The sequence below is a fragment of the Rhincodon typus genome, chromosome 27 (genome assembly GCF_021869965.1).
Source record: "Rhincodon typus isolate 14 chromosome 27, sRhiTyp1.1, whole genome shotgun sequence".
NCBI lineage: Eukaryota > Metazoa > Chordata > Chondrichthyes > Orectolobiformes > Rhincodontidae > Rhincodon > Rhincodon typus.
The window spans coordinates 44,145,879-44,163,217 of NC_063358.1; the positions used below are offsets into that span (position 1 = coordinate 44,145,879).

The window sequence follows — 17,339 nt, forward strand, 5'->3', positions numbered from 1 at the left end:
TGTGTGTGTGTGTGTGTGTGTGTGTGTGTGTGTGTGTGTGTGTGTGTTTGTATGGACGACCTCAGTGTGACATCACTATCTGTATGAGAGAATCAGTGAAAGTGTGCGCAAGGACCTCAATATGAGAGAATCTCAGTGTTCTCACACTGTCCCAGTCAGAGACAAACACAGACACTGATCCCCACTTCAGCCAGTGTATGGTGGTAACATGATGGACGGCAGCATTGAAGTGAATGCCACTGGACGATGTAATCAAGCTGCAGCTCTCTGTTGCATCACTGTAGCTTGCACAATTGCAGCTCTCTCTGGAACAGTTTAGCTCTCATTACCACCACTACAGCTCCCTCCAGAACCACTGCGACTGTCCCTGGAAGGACTGCAGCTCTCACTGGTACATCACAACTGTGTGAAAACCAACTATGAGATCATAGGAAACCAGAAAGTTAGTTGATTAGGCAGTAAGGTTTGGTTTAAGGTACAATTAATAACCACACATTAATAATTTAGCATAGGACACCAGAGTTAAGATAGATTGAAAAAATGCAATAGCACTTTAAGTTAAAATAAATACAATGTCAAACAAAACAAATACAAGCCAAAATAATTAAACTAAATACCTGAAACACATGTCTATGTAATTAAGGAAAGTGTAACTTTAGTAGTCGCTTTGGCACGGTAAATTTTATAAACAGAATAGCTCCTAAGTTGTTAATTAATTTTAATTATTTTATTAATTAAAATAGCATAAATAACAAAGGCATCACAAGGTGTCATGTTGCAATGATGGAATGTGATACCTTTTTGGATGTTGAGGCAAAGCTGGATAATTTGGACGAATAGTAGATGACTGTATAGTGAGGGGGTTTGTCACTGTTCTCTGCAGCAAACAGCCCGAGTCCAGAGGTTGTGTGGCTAGGATTTGAGATGACTGCTCAGGATTGGAGAGATACTTACAGTAAGAGGGGTGAAAACCAGAGATACTTACAGTAAGACGGGTGAAAACCAGCCATTATCGTCCATCAAGGTTTTGACGAAAAAGGTAGAGCAAAGGAGGAAGGTCTGCATAGTCAAATTAAAGGACACAACCTCAAAGGTTATAATCAGTGGATTATTACCTTAGCCACATGTAAACTGACACAGGGCAAATCAGACTAGACAGTTGAATGTGTGGTTGAAATACTGGTGTAGGCAAAGTGGGGTCTGACCTGTAGGATACTGAAACCTCCACTGAGGAAAGTGGGATCTGTAAATGGGATGGTTTCTACCTGAACCATGCTGGGACCAATATTCTTGCCAACTGCATGACAAGGGAGATTTGGGCATTTTAAAATGAATCAAAAAGACAAGTGATCAAAGCACATTAGTGCAAAAGATAAGGCTGAAGGTTTTGCAGCAATCTTCAGCCAGAAGTGCCAAGTAGTCCCCACCATTACAGGTACCAGTCTTCAGCCAATTTGATTCACTGCACATGATATCAAGAAATAGTTAGAGGCACTGGATACTGCAAGGCTATGGGCCCTGATAACACTCCAGAATAGTACTGAAGACTTGTGCTCCAGAACTTCCCGCTCCCCTAGCCAAGCTGTTCCAGTAGAGTTACAACACTGGTATCTACCTGACAATGTGGAAAATTGCCCAGGTATGTCCTGTACATAAAAAACAGGAAAAATTCAACCCAGCCAATTACCACCCCATCAGTCTACTCTCAACCATCAGTATAGTGATGGAAGTGTCACCAACAGCCCTATTAAATAGAATCTGCTCAGCAATAACCTACTCAGTGACGCCCAGTCTGGGTTCTGCCAGAGCCACTCACTGCCTCACCTCATTACAGCCTTGGTTCAAACATGGACAAAAAATGGTAGGACGATGATTGTGCTTGGCTGAGGTCAGTCATCTCAGTTCCCGAGCATCTCTACAGGAGTTCCGCAGAACAGTGTCCTAGGCCCAACCATCTTCAGCTGCTTCATCAATGACCTTCCCTCCATCATAAGGTCAGAAGTGGGGATGTTCGCCAATGATTGCATTATGTTCATTACTGAAGCAATCCATGTTCAAAACTGCAACAAGATCTGGACAATATCCAGGCTTGACCTGATAAGCGGCAAGTAACATTTGCACCACACAAATACCAGGCTATGACCATTACCATTAAGTGACAATCTAACTACCACCCCTTGACATTTAATGGTGTTACCATCACTGAACCCCCGCCCCCACGACTATCAATATCCTGGAGGTTATGTTGACCAGAAAATCAACAGGACTCACCGCATAAACATAATGGCTACAAGAGCAGGTCGGAGGTTAGGAAAGGTAGAGCAAAAGTAGAGCGAGTAACATACCTCGTGACTCCTCAAAGCCTGCCCACAATCTACAAGGCACAGGTCAGGAGTGTGATAGAATACTCTCCATTTGCCTGAATGAGTGCAGCCTCAACAATACTCAAGAAGGTTGACATCATCCGGGACAAAGCAGCCCACTTGATTGGCACCACATCCACAAGCATTGACTCCCTCCACCACCGGTGCTCGGTAGCAGAATGTGTACTATCTGCAAGATGCTCTGCAGAAATTCACCAAAGATCCTCAGACAGCACCTTCCAAACCCATGGCCACTTCCACCTAGAAGGTCATGGGTAGCAGATACATGGGAACAACACCACTTTCACATTCCACTCCAAGCCTCTCACCATCTTGGAAATATATCGCCATTCCTTGACTGTCGTTGGGTCAAAATCCTGGAATTTCCTCCATAATGACACTGTGGGTCAACCCACAACAAGTGGACTGTAGCGGTTCAAGAAGGCAGCTCACCACTACCTTCTCACAGGCAACAAGGGACGGGCAATAAATGCTGGCCAGCCAGCGATGCCCACATCCCACAAATTAAAAAGCAAAAGAAAAATTCAGGAAGGTACACTGAATCAAAAGACGAGAGACATGGCAAGTGTTACGAAGTTGGGTAGAGTAATTGTGAAGTGGAAGGCAGGAAGCTAAAATTGAATCAGAGATAGTAGGAACTGCAGATGCTGGAGAATCCGAGACAACAAGGTGCAGGGCTGGATGAACACAGCAGGCCAAGCAGCATCATAGGAGCTAAAACCTGTGGTTCCTTTGAGAGATTTGTGCTTTGTCTGTACTGAGAAATTGTTAAAAAAACATATGTCTGTGAGCAGCATCTGAAGTTGCCAGTACAGAGAGCCTCAAAAAGTGACCAATTAATTTAAAACCAAACTCAGTGATTCAAAGCCAGTTGAATTTAAATCTGATGGTGTTGACAACCTGAAACCAATCATATTATAAGAATTTGATTATGTCATTGAGGGTATATAAGACGAGGGCATTTGGAAAGTCGGAGAGAGCCATCTGGCACCTGCCAGAGTTAGCACCATTCAGCTCTCAGAGAAAGCCCATCTAATTAATCAAAGGCATCACGGTATTTTAGCTCAAAGTCCTCACTGAAGAAATTATAGAGATAAAACATCTTTGACAGCAGAATTAACTGAAGAAAGGTGTTTATGAAGAGACTGGAGATGACAGAATATTCTAGAAGACCGTCTGCGTGAACTTGGAGAGATTAAGTTATAATTTATTGCTTCTTATTAATTCAGTTTATATTAGTGGGACCTGTCTTTATTTGAACAGCATTCTAGTAGAATTTAGACCAGTTAGGAAGTAGTTAGTAGTCTGGGGGGAATTATTTGGTTTGTTAGTAATTCTGTTAATTTGTTCATTGTTTGGGTTAAACAAATAAATTGTTTCTTGTTATTTATAAAGTGGATCAGGGATTTTCTTTCTTTTAACCATTTTTTAACAGATTATGAGGGAAAGGTGAGCTTTTCTGGGTGTTTCGGGGGGTAATTATTTAGAAGGGAACCTCTAATCCTATTTTAGCAGATTGGGGTTTGTGTTTTAGTAATTAGCAGAGGGGTTCAGCCATTCTTCCTCTGTAACAGATTAGGGGCTCAAGTCTGGGATCTGGATGGATTTAGACAGATCAAGTCTGGGATCTGGAAGGTTCGTGTACAGGATCTGAGCAGATTTGGACAGATTTAAACAGACTTGGGGATTAGTGTCCTAGATCTTTAAGTAGAACTTTGGTGAGAAAAATCTGTTTAATTGCTGTTACTTGTGGTAGGTTAAATTAAAAGTGAGGGAAATGGCTCTTAACGTTGCCAAAGAGGTTCTCGGGTTTGAAGATGCTTCCCAAATTTGCCAAGAAAGTTCAGAAGGACAGAGCAAGGTTATACTTTTAGACTTAGCAAACAGGCTAAATTTGGGTTTAACTAGGGACAAGGGAAAAGCTGAAATTGTAAAGGAGTTGGTCAAATGTTTAGGTATACCAGAGGAACAGGCAAGTGCAGTGGAGTTAGAGAAAATTAAATTGAAAATTAGACAACGGGAGTTAGAAGAGAAAGAAAGGGAAGGAAGAGCCATGTTAGAAGATAAAGAAAGGGAGAGAAGGTTCTTAGCTGAGCAAAAAGAAAGATAGAGGGAAGAGAGGGAAAGAGAGAGAGTTTGAACTTCAGAAGTTGCAAATTGAACAGGAAAGTCAATTTGAAAGGATGGAGATGAAGGTAAAAGATAGATTTAGTGAAGAGGAGAGTGATGATGAGCAAACCCATTGTAGCCAAAGACATGATAGGGATATATACAAATATGTCAAAACATTACCAAAATTTGATGAAAATGATGTAGAAGCCTTTTTCATTTCATTTGAGAAACTGGCTAGACAGATGAATTGGCCAGAGACTATGTGGGTAATGTTAATTCAGACCAAGTTGGTAGGCATGGCTTGTGATGTGTTTACAGTGCTGTCAGAGGAGGTTTCAGGAGATTATGAAGAGGTTAAACAGGCAATTTTGAGTGCCTATGAATTGGTACCAGAAGCACATAGACAACCGTTCAGAAACATAAAGAAGGAACCAGATCAGAGTTATGTCGAGTTCGAAAGAATTAAACAGAGCAACTTTGATAGATGGGTGAGAGCATTAAAGATAGAAAAGACATATGAGGATCTCAGAGAGATTATTCTGCTGGAGGAGTTTAAAAACTCACTTTCAAGAGATGATAAGAGCTCATATTGAGGAACAGAAAGTTACTAAAGTAAGAAGGGCTGCAGAAATGGTGGATGAATATGCATTTGTGCATAAATCGAAATTTAGCTTCCAACAGTAATTATATTCCATCAGGAATAGAAATTGGGAAAAAGGGAGATCCTTCAATGAAAAACAAAAAGTAGATCACACTGGGAGCAGTTTACCACAGGTGAAAAAAAACCCGAAGAGGGTGAAAAGGAGGTGAAAACCTCAGGTGTTTTCACTGTAATGGAGTGAGACACATAAAGTCACAGTGCTGGTGGTTAAGGAAAGACACTGGGAAGAAGGATATGGTAAAAGAGGCTAGACCAGTGGGATTGGTTGAGGTAGTGAAGGAAATGCCAAAAGGAGTCGAGGAGCTGCAGGAGAGTGCACAGCCTAGTCACAGGCTGGATAGTGAGACAGTGCCCGGCCTCTACAAAAACTTCACCTCTGTGGGTAAAGTTTACTCAGTAAGTTTACTCAGGAGAAGGTAAAGAAGTTACAATATTGAGAGATACGAGAGTTGGTCAGTCTCTAATAGTAAGAGATGAAAGTATTTGCACTCCTTCTGAAATGTTACCCGAGAGAGCGGTAATCTGTGGAATCGATGGACAGAGATTTAGCTATCCCCTGTGTAAGATCATGTTGGAAAGTCCAATCAAGACTGGGGAAGTGAAAGTGGGAGTGATTGAAAGAATGCCAGTTCCAGGAATACAGTTTGTTCTTGGAAATGACCTGGGAGGAACAGAAGTGAGAGTGATGCCCCTTGTAGTGGAGAAACCGAAGGAAAACCAGGGAACTGAGGAGTTAAAAGAAAAATACCCTGGAATTTTTCTGGACTGTGTGTTGACAAGATCCCACAGTCAAAGGTTAAAGCAAGAAGGAAAAACCAAAGAGAAAGACGAAGGAGTTGAGGTCCAGTTACCTAACACCCTGTTTCACAAAATGGTCAAGGGAGAATCTAAACAGGTAGAGGATCAGGCAGAGATGTTTAGTTCTGAAAGATTACTGGAGTTACAACAAAAAGATGAGACAATAAAAGATCTATATCGTAAAGCATACTTGGAAAAGGAATCAGAATAGAACATAGAACATTACAGCGCAGTACAGGCCCTTCGGCCCTCGATGTTGCGCCAACCTGTGAAACCAATCTGAAGCCCATCTAACCTACACTATTCCATTATCATCCATATGTTTATCCAATGACCATTTAAATGCCCTAAAATATATTCCCCAGTGTTATTGCCTCAAGAATAGAATCCTAAGGTGAAAATGGAGACCTCAGCAGGTTTGTGTAGAGGAGAAATGGGTGGAAGTTCACCGGATTGTGTTGCCGGTAGCAAACAGACAGGAAGTATTGTGGATGCACATGAATTACCTGTAGAAAGACATCTAGGAGTGAGGAAGACTCAGGCTAAAATACAGAAGCATTTCTATTGGCCTGGATTACATAAAGATGTGATTGAATTTTGCCATACCTGTCATACGTGTCAGATGGCAGGAAAACCTCAGGCAGTAATAAAACTAGCACTTTCGATACCAACTCCCACGTTTGAAGAACCTTTCATGCGGGTAATGATTGATTGTGTAGGCCCCCTTCATAAAACCAAAAGTGGGAACTAGTATTTGCTAACCATAATGGGTGAGTCTACCAGATTACCAGAGGCACTTCCATTATGGAGTGTCAAGGCAAAAAGGGATACCGAAGTGTTGGTTGCTTTCTTTACCCATTATGAACCACACAGGGAGATTCAGTCAGACCAAGGGTCCAGTTTTACTGCCAAACTATTAAAGGAGGTCATGGATAGTTCAGGCATCAAATACTTTAAATCAAGTACGTATTATCCTGAATCCGAGGGAGCACTGGAAAGGTGGCATCAGACGCTAAAGGCAATGCTGAGTGCTTATTACCAGGATTGCCCTAATGATTACGATAAAGGTATTCCATTTATATTATTTGCTATTAGAGATGCTCCAAATGAATTGACTCAGTTTACTCCATTTGAATTGATATTCGGACATGAAGTAAGAGGGCCTTTAAAATTAATTAAAGAAAAGTTGATAGGTCCGTAGTCAGAGATCTCACAGTTGGGTTATGTATCTGAGGTAAGAGAGAGACTAAACGGAGTCAGTGAATTAGCTAGACAACATCTGAAGGTGGCACAGTATCTAATGAAGCAAGAAGCAGATAAGAAATCTGAAATTCAGATGTTTGCCTTTTGGGATAAAGTATTGGTGTTGTTACCAGCGGTAGGAGACCCCTTCAAAGCACGGTTTAGTGCTCCCTATCAGATTGAGAAGAAGTTGAGTCGGGTGAATTAGCTAATAAAGATGCCAGATAGAAAGAAGCTTTGTTGGGTAAATTCTGTGCATGTGTTGAATCCTGCTATGACAGGGACAGGGAATCAGAGTAACAGGTATTAGTTACTGCCCCTCAGAGAAAGGAATCAAAATCTGAATGATTTGATTTTGATGTGCCTCAAAGTAAGTTAAATTATGAGGATGTTCTTAGAGAATGGGATACGATAGCAAGCTATTTGTCTCAGGAACAGAGGGGTGAATTGAAAGGCTGGTTGCAGAAATATGAGGACATATGTAGGAATAGAATGGGGAGGATTAGTACTATAATGCATAAGATTGAAGTAGAGAATGCTGTTCCGATAAAACAAAACCCCTGCAAGCTTAATCCTCTTAAATCGCACAGGCACAGAAGGAAGTGGAAGCAATGCTGCAAGAAGGTATCACCGAGCTGAATCAAAGTGAATGGAGTTTGCCGATCGTGTTAGTTCCAAAGCCTAATGGTACTCAACGGTTCTGTGTAGATTACTGGAAGGTCAACACTGTAACTAAAATCGGACTCATACCTAATTCCAAGGCTGGAGGAAAAAGTTGGACAAACTAATTATACCATCAAGTTGGACTTACTCCGTGGTTACGCGCAAGTATCTTTATCAGAGAGAGCAAAAGAAATTTCTGCGTTTGTAACCCCAAATGGGCTGTATCAGTTTAAAGTAATGCCCTGTAGTATGAAGAACGCACCAGCCACATTTCAGAGACTTATGAACAGAGTTGCGGCAGGATTGAATAATTGTGCCGTCCATATAGATGATGTCGTGATCTTTAGCCATTCATTGAAAGATCACATGGTGCATTTGGCAAAGCTCTTTGAAACACTACAGGAGGCAAAATAGTTATAAACTTAGCAAAAACTGAATTTGTGAAGGCAGAAGTGACGTTCTTGGGACATAACATCGGACGTGGAAGGGTGACCCGAAGGAACATAACGACAAAGGTCATTGAGGAATTTCCAAGACCATCCTCAAAGAAAGAGGTACTTCCATTTGAGGTTGTAGACTTGCTCGCTGAGCCGGTGTGCAGATGTTTCATCACCCTGCTAGGTAACATCGTCAGTGCGCTTCCAGTGAAGTGTTGGTGTTCTGTCCCACTTGTTATTCATATGCCTCGGTTTGCTGGGCTGTTTGGCATTATGTCCGGTTCTGTTTTTCAGTGGTTTGTATATCGGGTCCAGTTCATTGTGTTTGTTGACGGAGTTCTGGTTGAAATGCCAGGTCTCCAGGAATTGCCTGGCATGTCTCTGTTTGGCTTGTGCTATTCTGAATGCGTTGTCCCAGTCAAATTCGTGTCTTTCTTTGTCTGTGTGTATTGAGACCAGTGAGAATTGGTCGTGTCTCTGGGTGGCTGTTCGTGTATTCTTATTGTCAATTTTCTTCCAGTTTGGCCTATGTAATGGTTCTCACAGTCCTTGCATTGTATTTTGTATATTACGTTAGTTTTATTGATTGTGGGTATGGGATTCTTTACGTTTGTCAGTAGCTGTTGCAGAGTGGTTCTTGGTTTGTGGGCTACCCTGATATTTAGGGGTCTAAATAGTCTTGCGGTCATCTCTGAAATGTCTGATGTATGGTAGGGTGACTAGTGTGTCTGGCCGTGTTGTGTCTTCTTGTTGTGGTCTGTCGCGGAGGTAACGGTGGATTGTGCTTTTTGGGTATCCATTCTTTTTAAAAACTCTGCATAAGTGCTCCTGTTCTGCTTTGTGCAATTCTGGGTTGCTGCAGTGTGCTGTGGCTCGTTTGAATAATGTCCTGATGCAGCTCCGTTATTACTCAAATGTTATATTCCGACATTATTCAAACAAGCCACAACACACTGCAGAAACCCGGAATTGCACAAAGCAGAACAGCAGTGCTTATAGAGTTTTTGAAAGGAATGAATACCCAAAAAGCACAGTCTGTTGTTACCTCCATGACAGACAACAACAAGAAGACACAACATGGCCAGACACACTAGTCACCCTACCGTACATCAGGGACATATCAGAGATGACCACAAGATGACTCAAACTCCTAGGTATCAGGGTAGCCCACAAACCAACAATCACCTTGCGACAGCTATTGACAAACATAAAGGATCCCATACCCACAACCAATAAAACTAACGTAATGTACAAAATACCACACAAGGACTGTGAGAAACATTACATAGGTCAAACTGGTAGAAAACTGACAATAGGGATACACGAACAACAACTCGCCACCAAGAGACATGACAATTCTCAATGGTCTCAAAACACACGGACATAGAAGGACACGAATTCAACTGGGACGACACGTCCATAATAGCCCAAGCCAAATAGAGTCATGCCAGGGAATTCCTGGAGACCTGGCATTCCAACCGGAACTCCGTCAACAAACACAATGAACTGGACCTGATATACAAACCACTGAAAAACAGAACCAGAAGTGATGCCAACAATCCCAGCAAACCAAGGCATATAGATAGCAAGTGGGACAGAACACCAACGTTTCACCAGAGGTGCACTGACGATGTTACCTAGCAGGGTGACGAAACGTTTGCAATCAAACACACCGGCTCGGCGAGCAAGTCTGCAACCTCATCCACAAACCGAGCCACAAATCTTCTCAAAAGCTTTTGTACTTCGATTTTTGGGGCTGAGAGGATTCTATCGCAAGTTTGTGCTGAAATTTAGCAGCATGGTGGCAGTGCTGATAGATTTGCTAAAAAAGAACACAAAATTTCAGTGGACAGAACAATGCCAGGACGCATTGGAGAATTAAAAAGCCCTATTAACCACCGCACCAGTTTTAGCCACACCAAATTTCTTGAAAACCTTTAAAGTCACTATTGGTGCCAGCAATATAGGGGTTGGAGTTGTGTTGATGCAGGAGAATGATGGCGGAATCGAAAAGCCAATTAGATATTTTTCGAAGAAATTCAATATTCATCAGAGAAAGTACTCCACTGTTGAAAAAGAATTATTCAGTTTGGAATTGGCCTTATAACATTTTAAGTTACAAACAATATTTTAGAGATGGTTGTGCATACAGACCATAACCCTCTCATTCTGTTGGAAACATTTAAGGACAAAAATGAGACTATTTCATTGGAGTCTAATGTTACATGCTCTTAACTTACAAACTGTACATGTTGTGGGACGGAAAAATGTTGTTGCAGATGCGTTATCGCGAGTTTAAAGAAAATGTGAAGGTAAGATAGAACCAGTATGGTCCAATGTTACGTATATTTAGAATTAGTATGAAAGGTATAACTTTAGAGTACTGAACTATATATTTCGTGGTAATAGTGTTAAGATTTAGAATAAAAATGAAGACATCTTTTTATAATGATGGTTCATATTTTTCTTAAGGGGAGAGGTGTTTCAAAGTTGGTGATGTAATTATGAAGTGGAAGGCAAGAAGCTAAAATATCTGGTTTCTTTAAGAGATTTGTGCCTTGTCTGTACTTAGAATTTAAAAAAAATCTATGTCTGTGAGCAGCAGCTGAAGTTGCCAGTACAGAGTCTCAAAATTGAAACAAGTGTATTTAAAAAAAAGCCTTACAAGTGGCAGGCAAAACAGCAGTCTTGTTTGATGAGATAGCAAGAACTGCCGATGCTGGAGTCAGAGATAGCAAAGTGTGGAGCTGGAGGTACACAGCAGGCCAGGCAGCATCAGAGGAGAAGGGAAACTGATGTTTCGGGTTGGGACACTTCTTCAGAAATGAGGAGGGGGAAGGGAGCTCAGAAATATATAGAGAGAGGAGGGGTGGGGCTGCAGAAGGTAGGTGGGATGGTGATAGGTGAGTGCAGGTAGGCAGTGGTCGGAATTGGTCAGTGAGGTAGGAGGAGCGGATAGGTGGGAGAGAAGATGAACAGGTTGTGTCAGTTCAAGGAGGCGGGAGGGGTGGGGAGATTTTGAAACTGGTAAAATCCATGTTTAGGCCATCAGGCTGTAGGCCCCTACACCTCCGCCCTCACCTCCATTCATGGCACTCCCTGGGTGACATGTCCATCTGGGCCTCCTCCAGTGTCACAATGACGCCATCCGGAAACTGGAGGAGCAACATCTCATATTTCGCCTTGGGAGCCTACAGCCCAATGGTCTCAATGTGGACTTTACTAGCTTCAAAATCTCCCCACTCCCGGCCTCATCCCATGACCAATCCTCCCTCTCATCCTCGCCTCCTTGACGTGACACAACCTGCCCATCTTCTCTCCCACCTATCCACTTCTCCCACCTCACTGACCAATCCCCACTACTCCCTACCTACTCAGCGATTCAAAGCAAATTGAATTTGAATCTGATGGTGTTGACAACCTGAAACCAATCATATTATAAGAATTTGTTGTTATTGAGGGTAGATAAGACGAGGGCATTTGGAAAGTCGGAGAGAGCCAACTGCCACCTGCCAGAGCTAGCACTACTCAGCTCTCAGAGAAAGCCCATCTAATTAGTCAAAGGTACTACGATATTTTAGCTCAAAGTCCTCATTGAAGAAATTATAGAATTATACAATCGCTGACAGCAGAATTAACTGAAGAAAGGTATTTGCGAAGAGACTGGAGAAGACAGAATATTCCAGAAGACCGTCAGTGTGAACTTGGAGAGATTAAGTTATAATTTACTGTTTAAATAAAGACAGGTCCCACTGATATAAAACGAATGAATAAGAAGCAATATTCTAGTAGAATTTAGACCAATTAGGAAGTAGTTAGTAGTCTTGGGGGAATTATTTGGTTTGTTAGTAATTCTGTTAATTTGTTCATTGTTAGGGTTAAACAAATAAATTGTTTCTTGTTATTTATGAAGTGGATCAGGGATTTTCTTTCTTTTAATGATTCTTTCAATAGATTATGACAGGAAAGGCAAGCTTTTCTGGGTATTTCGGGGGTAATTGTTAGAAGGGAACCTCTAATCTCATTTTAGCAGAGTGGGGTTTGTGTTTTGGTAATTAGCAGAGGGGTTCATCCATTTCCCCTCCATAACACAAGAGAGGATGGTAATAACGTGGGAAATTATAAACAGAACAGGTCAGGAAAGTACTGAAAGTACAAATCTAAGAGTGCATCAGCAAATAAGCCAGAGGATACAATAACAGCAAAAGGACAAAACCTAAGGCTCTCTATCTGAATGCACGTAACATCCAAATGAAGTAGAAATACTGAACTTGAGATAAAGTATAATCTAACAGCCATTTACAGAGACATGGCTGCAAGATGACATTGTTTGGGAACTGACTATTAGGAAGGTTTGAGCTATAAAAGAAGGACAAGAAGCTAGGAAAAGGTGGAGGGGCACTTCTGTGCATTAAAGATAATATTAGCACAGCAGGGAAGGATGGCCTAAGTTCAGGGAAGCAGGATATAGAAACAGTCTGGGTAGAGAAATGTCAAAGCTAAGAAGTTATTTATGAAAGTTGCGTACAAACTCCCTAAATTAAACCACATAGTAGGACAGGGTATCAAAGAAGAGCTAATGGGAGCTTGTTAGAAAGGTAAAGCATTTAATATGGGGATTTAACTCTTCAAACAGACTGGAAGAAATCAGATGGGATAAGTTTGCCAAAAGAGGCAGAATCTATATATTGTTTCACTATAATTTCTAACCACGGAGCAGGCAATGCTTGACCTGGTACTGACCATGAGTTAGGATTTATTAATTACCTCATAATGGAAGTGCCCCTACGTAGCAGCGATCATAATATGATTGAATTTTACATCCTGTTTGAGGGAGAGAAAGAATAAAACTAATTTTAAACATCACTTATGTAGATTTGAAATCAGACTTAAGGGCTGTGCCTTTTTATTTTGTGCTTCTTAAAATTATGGACTGAAACAAGAAAGAAATGTTTTTTAAAGAAATGTTTTGCAATACTGCTGCATGTCCTCAAAAACAAATAACCTGGCACACATTGAAAGCATTATAAATAGCTGGTTAAACAAGTAGTAGTTGAAGTGGTAGCAGACTGTTGAATATTGGGGTCTCTTAAAAATTGGCACTTTCTGGTATTTAGTATGTAGCATGAGATTTCATTGATCAACTATTACAGCACTACTTAAATTTCCAAAATTCCAGTATATGAAAACAATGAGAAGAACTATGTACCATTACTTTAACACGACCGAAACATTCTGCGCTAGCAGCCCACTTGTCTTCTGGTGGCAGTGAACCATCCCCAACAATAACAGTTGTAACTTTCTTTATCTAATTAACATAGAACTTGCAACAGTACAGCATAGAAACAGGTCCTTTTGCCCACCGTGTCTGCACCAACCATAATGCCATTCTAAACTAATGCCATTAGCCTACACATGGTCCGTATCCCTCTATTCTCTGCCTGCTCGTCTGTCTATCTAAATGCCTCTTAACCTTTGCTACTGTATCTGCTTCTACCACCTCCTCTGGCAGCATATTCCAGGAACATCCAACCTTCTGCGGAAAAAAACTTGCCTCGCACATCTCCTTTGACAATTTCCCCTTCTCACCTTAAACCTATGTCCCCTCATTTCTGACATTTCACCCTGGGAAAAAGACACTGACTATTCACCCTATCCATGTCTCTCATAATTTTATGTACTTCTATATCAGGTCACCCCTCAGATTCTGACACTGTCATGAAAACAATCCAAGTTTGTCCAACCTCTCTTCATAGTGAATACACTCCAAAGTAGGCAATATCCTGGTAAACCCTTTTTGCACCCTCTCCAAATCTTCCACATCCTTCCACATGTGGTGATAAGAACCGCACACAATACTCCAAAGTGAATCAGCCACCACATCCCCTTTTCAAACTGGCGGAAGCATCAAAAGAAAGAAAACTGAAAAGCATTGTTCTGACATAAGTAGCATCTCCACAAACCATGAACAGAAACCTCTGTCTAGTGACATATTTTTCCTCTGTTTGTCTATCTAGAATAGGTGCAAGTTTATAGGAGAATTAAGAGTTTCAATTAGCAGTATTATATGCTAATTTTCTTTTAGCTGTTTAAATGTGGCTGGAAACTAACTACTTGTAATAAACAGCAATTCTTTTTCAGTACAGAAACCTGGTCCATGCTATCTTTCAGCCTGAGTCTGAAGGTCAGGAACGTTGGGGAACATTACATAACTTATAAAATTTTTAATTTTTGTGATGATTCCAGGAAAAGCAGGGCATGATTTCCAGCAAGCTATCCCAATAAGGTTTAACATTGTCACAGGGATCAGTGCTGGGACCTCAACTGTTTGTATAAATTGTAAAGATCTGGTTGAAGGGACTGAGCGCATGGTTGCTAAATTTGTTGATGATATAAAGGTAGACAGGAAAGTGAGTTGTGAAGAAGATACAAGGAAGTTACAGAATGATATAGGCAGATTATGTAAAAGGGCGAAGATCTGGCAAATATAAAATAGTGTGAGAAAATATGAAATTGTCCATTTTGGCAGGAAGCATTAAAAAGACCCATATGTTATCTAAATGGTGAGGAATTACAGAGCTCTGAGATGCAGAAGAATCTGGGTGTCCAAATGTATGAATTGCAAATGGTTAGTATGCAGGTACAGAAAGTAATTAGGGAAGATTCATACAAAATACAGAATACAAAATTAGTAAGGTTATGCTTCTCTTATTCAGGGCTTTGGTGACAAACAACATCTGGATTACGGAGTACAGTATTAATCTCCCTATTTGATGAAGGGTGTAAATGTGTTGGAGGCAGCTCACAAAGGTTGATCCGACCGGTACAAAAAATGGGCAGGTTACACATAAACAGTTACATCACCCATGCACATGACCATCAGACACATGCTCACCCACTGTGAGTGCTGACGCCTGTTAATACTGTAATGCATGTTCTGGGCAAGTGTTGCAGTGAAGGATAATGATTGCTAATGGTTGTACTTTTGAATCCTACCTGTACAAAGGGGAAAGCAGCACCTGGTGCAAAAGGCTCATTCTCATGTTTCACTTGATGTCGGACATAAGCTTCCACCCCGTCCTTATCGAAGATCTTTGTCTCCTCCTCCATGTTAAATAGAGCCCGTGACGAGACTGCGATGGTTGTGGCATATTCTGGACTTGGCTGTAGGGTAATGGCAGTGGTAAAACTATCAGGCACTGGCAAACCCCTATCCCATCTGTCCCCATAAGTAAACCAGGTTCTGAAGAGGAGCAGGTAGATTGGGTTCACTCTTTAACAATGTTGATTGACCCAGAAACGTGACCTTGTCCCGCATTCCTAAAACCATTGTCCATCTCTCATTTTCCTGTATTTGTTTCACACAATCCATATTAGCTCTTGCTTTACTTTAGGGTTCATTCTCTTTACCAGATCTGCAATCCTCTCTCTCTCTCTGCTGCCCTCTAGACCGATTTCTCTTCCTCTCATTTTCTTATTCCAAAGATCTGATCTCTCTCCCCAGATCCCTATTTCCTTCCCCCTCTCTCTCCCTTTTCGTTCTGGTTTCTGTTTTGGGGTGGAAATGGAATGGATTCTCCCAAGCGTTGCGGTCACTAGAGCGCCGAAGGAGAACTTCGGCCCGTCGAGCGGGTGCTAGCTCCTTGAGAAGCGACCCTGTGAGGACTGTGAGAGGCGCGAATTCCCCAACCTCCCCCCCCCCAATTATCCTATCCACTTCGTTGTCTGTGAAAGGTACACACGGGTAGGAGGCCATTCAGCCCCTCGGCGTCCTGTCTGTTAGCTGGTCTCTCTCACCCCCACCGTGTGAGTCAGTGTACCGCGCTTCTCCAGAAGACTCCCCCCCGCCCCTTCCCCCCATCCCCAAACCCCAAACCCGGGGTGACCCAGGCCCCGAGCACACATTTACCGTCCGCGGCTTCTTCCTAGGGGACAGGTTAGTGATAGCGGCCGGGGCCGCGATATCCACAGCCGGCTCCATGCAGGGGTCTGCGGCACTGACCGAGCGCGCACGCACAGACACACCGACACTGACACACACACACTGACACACGCACACACTAACACACAGACACACACACAAACACACACTGACACACGCACACACTAACACACAGACACACACACTGACACGCACACACACTGACACAGACACACACACATTGACACACGTACACACACTGACACAGACACACATAGACACAGACACACACTGACACTGACACACACTGACACTGACACACACACACTGACACACACAGACACACACTGACACTGACACTCAAACATACACAGACACACACTGACACTGACACACATACACAGACACACACTGACACTGACACACACATACACAGACACACACTGACACTGACACACACACACAGACACTGACACACACACACACACACACAGACACTGACACTGATACACACACACAGACACAGACACAGAGACTGACACAGGGGGGTGGGGGGAGCCGAGCAGCCCCACAGCTCTCACACACACGCACACACACACAGCTATAAATAAATAACAGGGGGGTGGGGGCAGAAAGCTGGCCTGATAGGGGAGAGGGTGGGGAATGCATTTGCTAAGACTCAGCAAAAGAGATTATAGTATAATATATTATAGTATTAAATGGGGGTTTGGAGCGGGGTGGTGTTTGCTGAGAAAATGCAGGGGCATTCAGATATTGGTGGCTCCTGCCGTTCCCAGTCCATCATAAAGAGAGTGTGGAAGGAGGCAGAGTGAGGGAGGGACATGGGAGGGTTGGTGCTGGGCCATGGTGAGGCTGGAGAGGACTGAGACAGCTTAGATGGAGGGAGCAAGAGCGACGCCGGGACAATGTAGCACCCAAAAACTGTGTGAACCTCACCCAACGATAGTTTCTCAGTGATGAGACTGGGAATCAGAGTCATAGAGATATACAGTATGGAAACAGACCCTTTGGTCCAACTCGTCCATGCTGACCAGATATCCTAAATTAATCTAATCCCATTTGCCATCATTTGGCCCATATCCCTCTAAACCCTTCCTATT

At 42.3% G+C, this 17,339-nt stretch overlaps 1 protein-coding gene across 1 annotated transcript in view; it reads right to left on the minus strand.

The window, feature by feature from the left end:
• LOC109922252 (cytosolic 5'-nucleotidase 1A-like) overlaps window positions 1-16,516 on the minus strand; it is an 87,606-nt gene extending 71,090 nt beyond the window's left edge. Inside the window, exons 1-2 of the mRNA XM_048613058.1 lie at window positions 16,207-16,516; window positions 15,294-15,461 (exon numbers count right to left, since the gene is read on the minus strand). Of these exons, the coding sequence (XP_048469015.1) occupies window positions 15,294-15,461; window positions 16,207-16,494 (456 nt within the window). The 5' untranslated portion in view covers window positions 16,495-16,516. The remainder of the gene's footprint in view (window positions 1-15,293; window positions 15,462-16,206) is intronic.
• Between the last annotated feature and the right edge of the window lie 823 nt (window positions 16,517-17,339).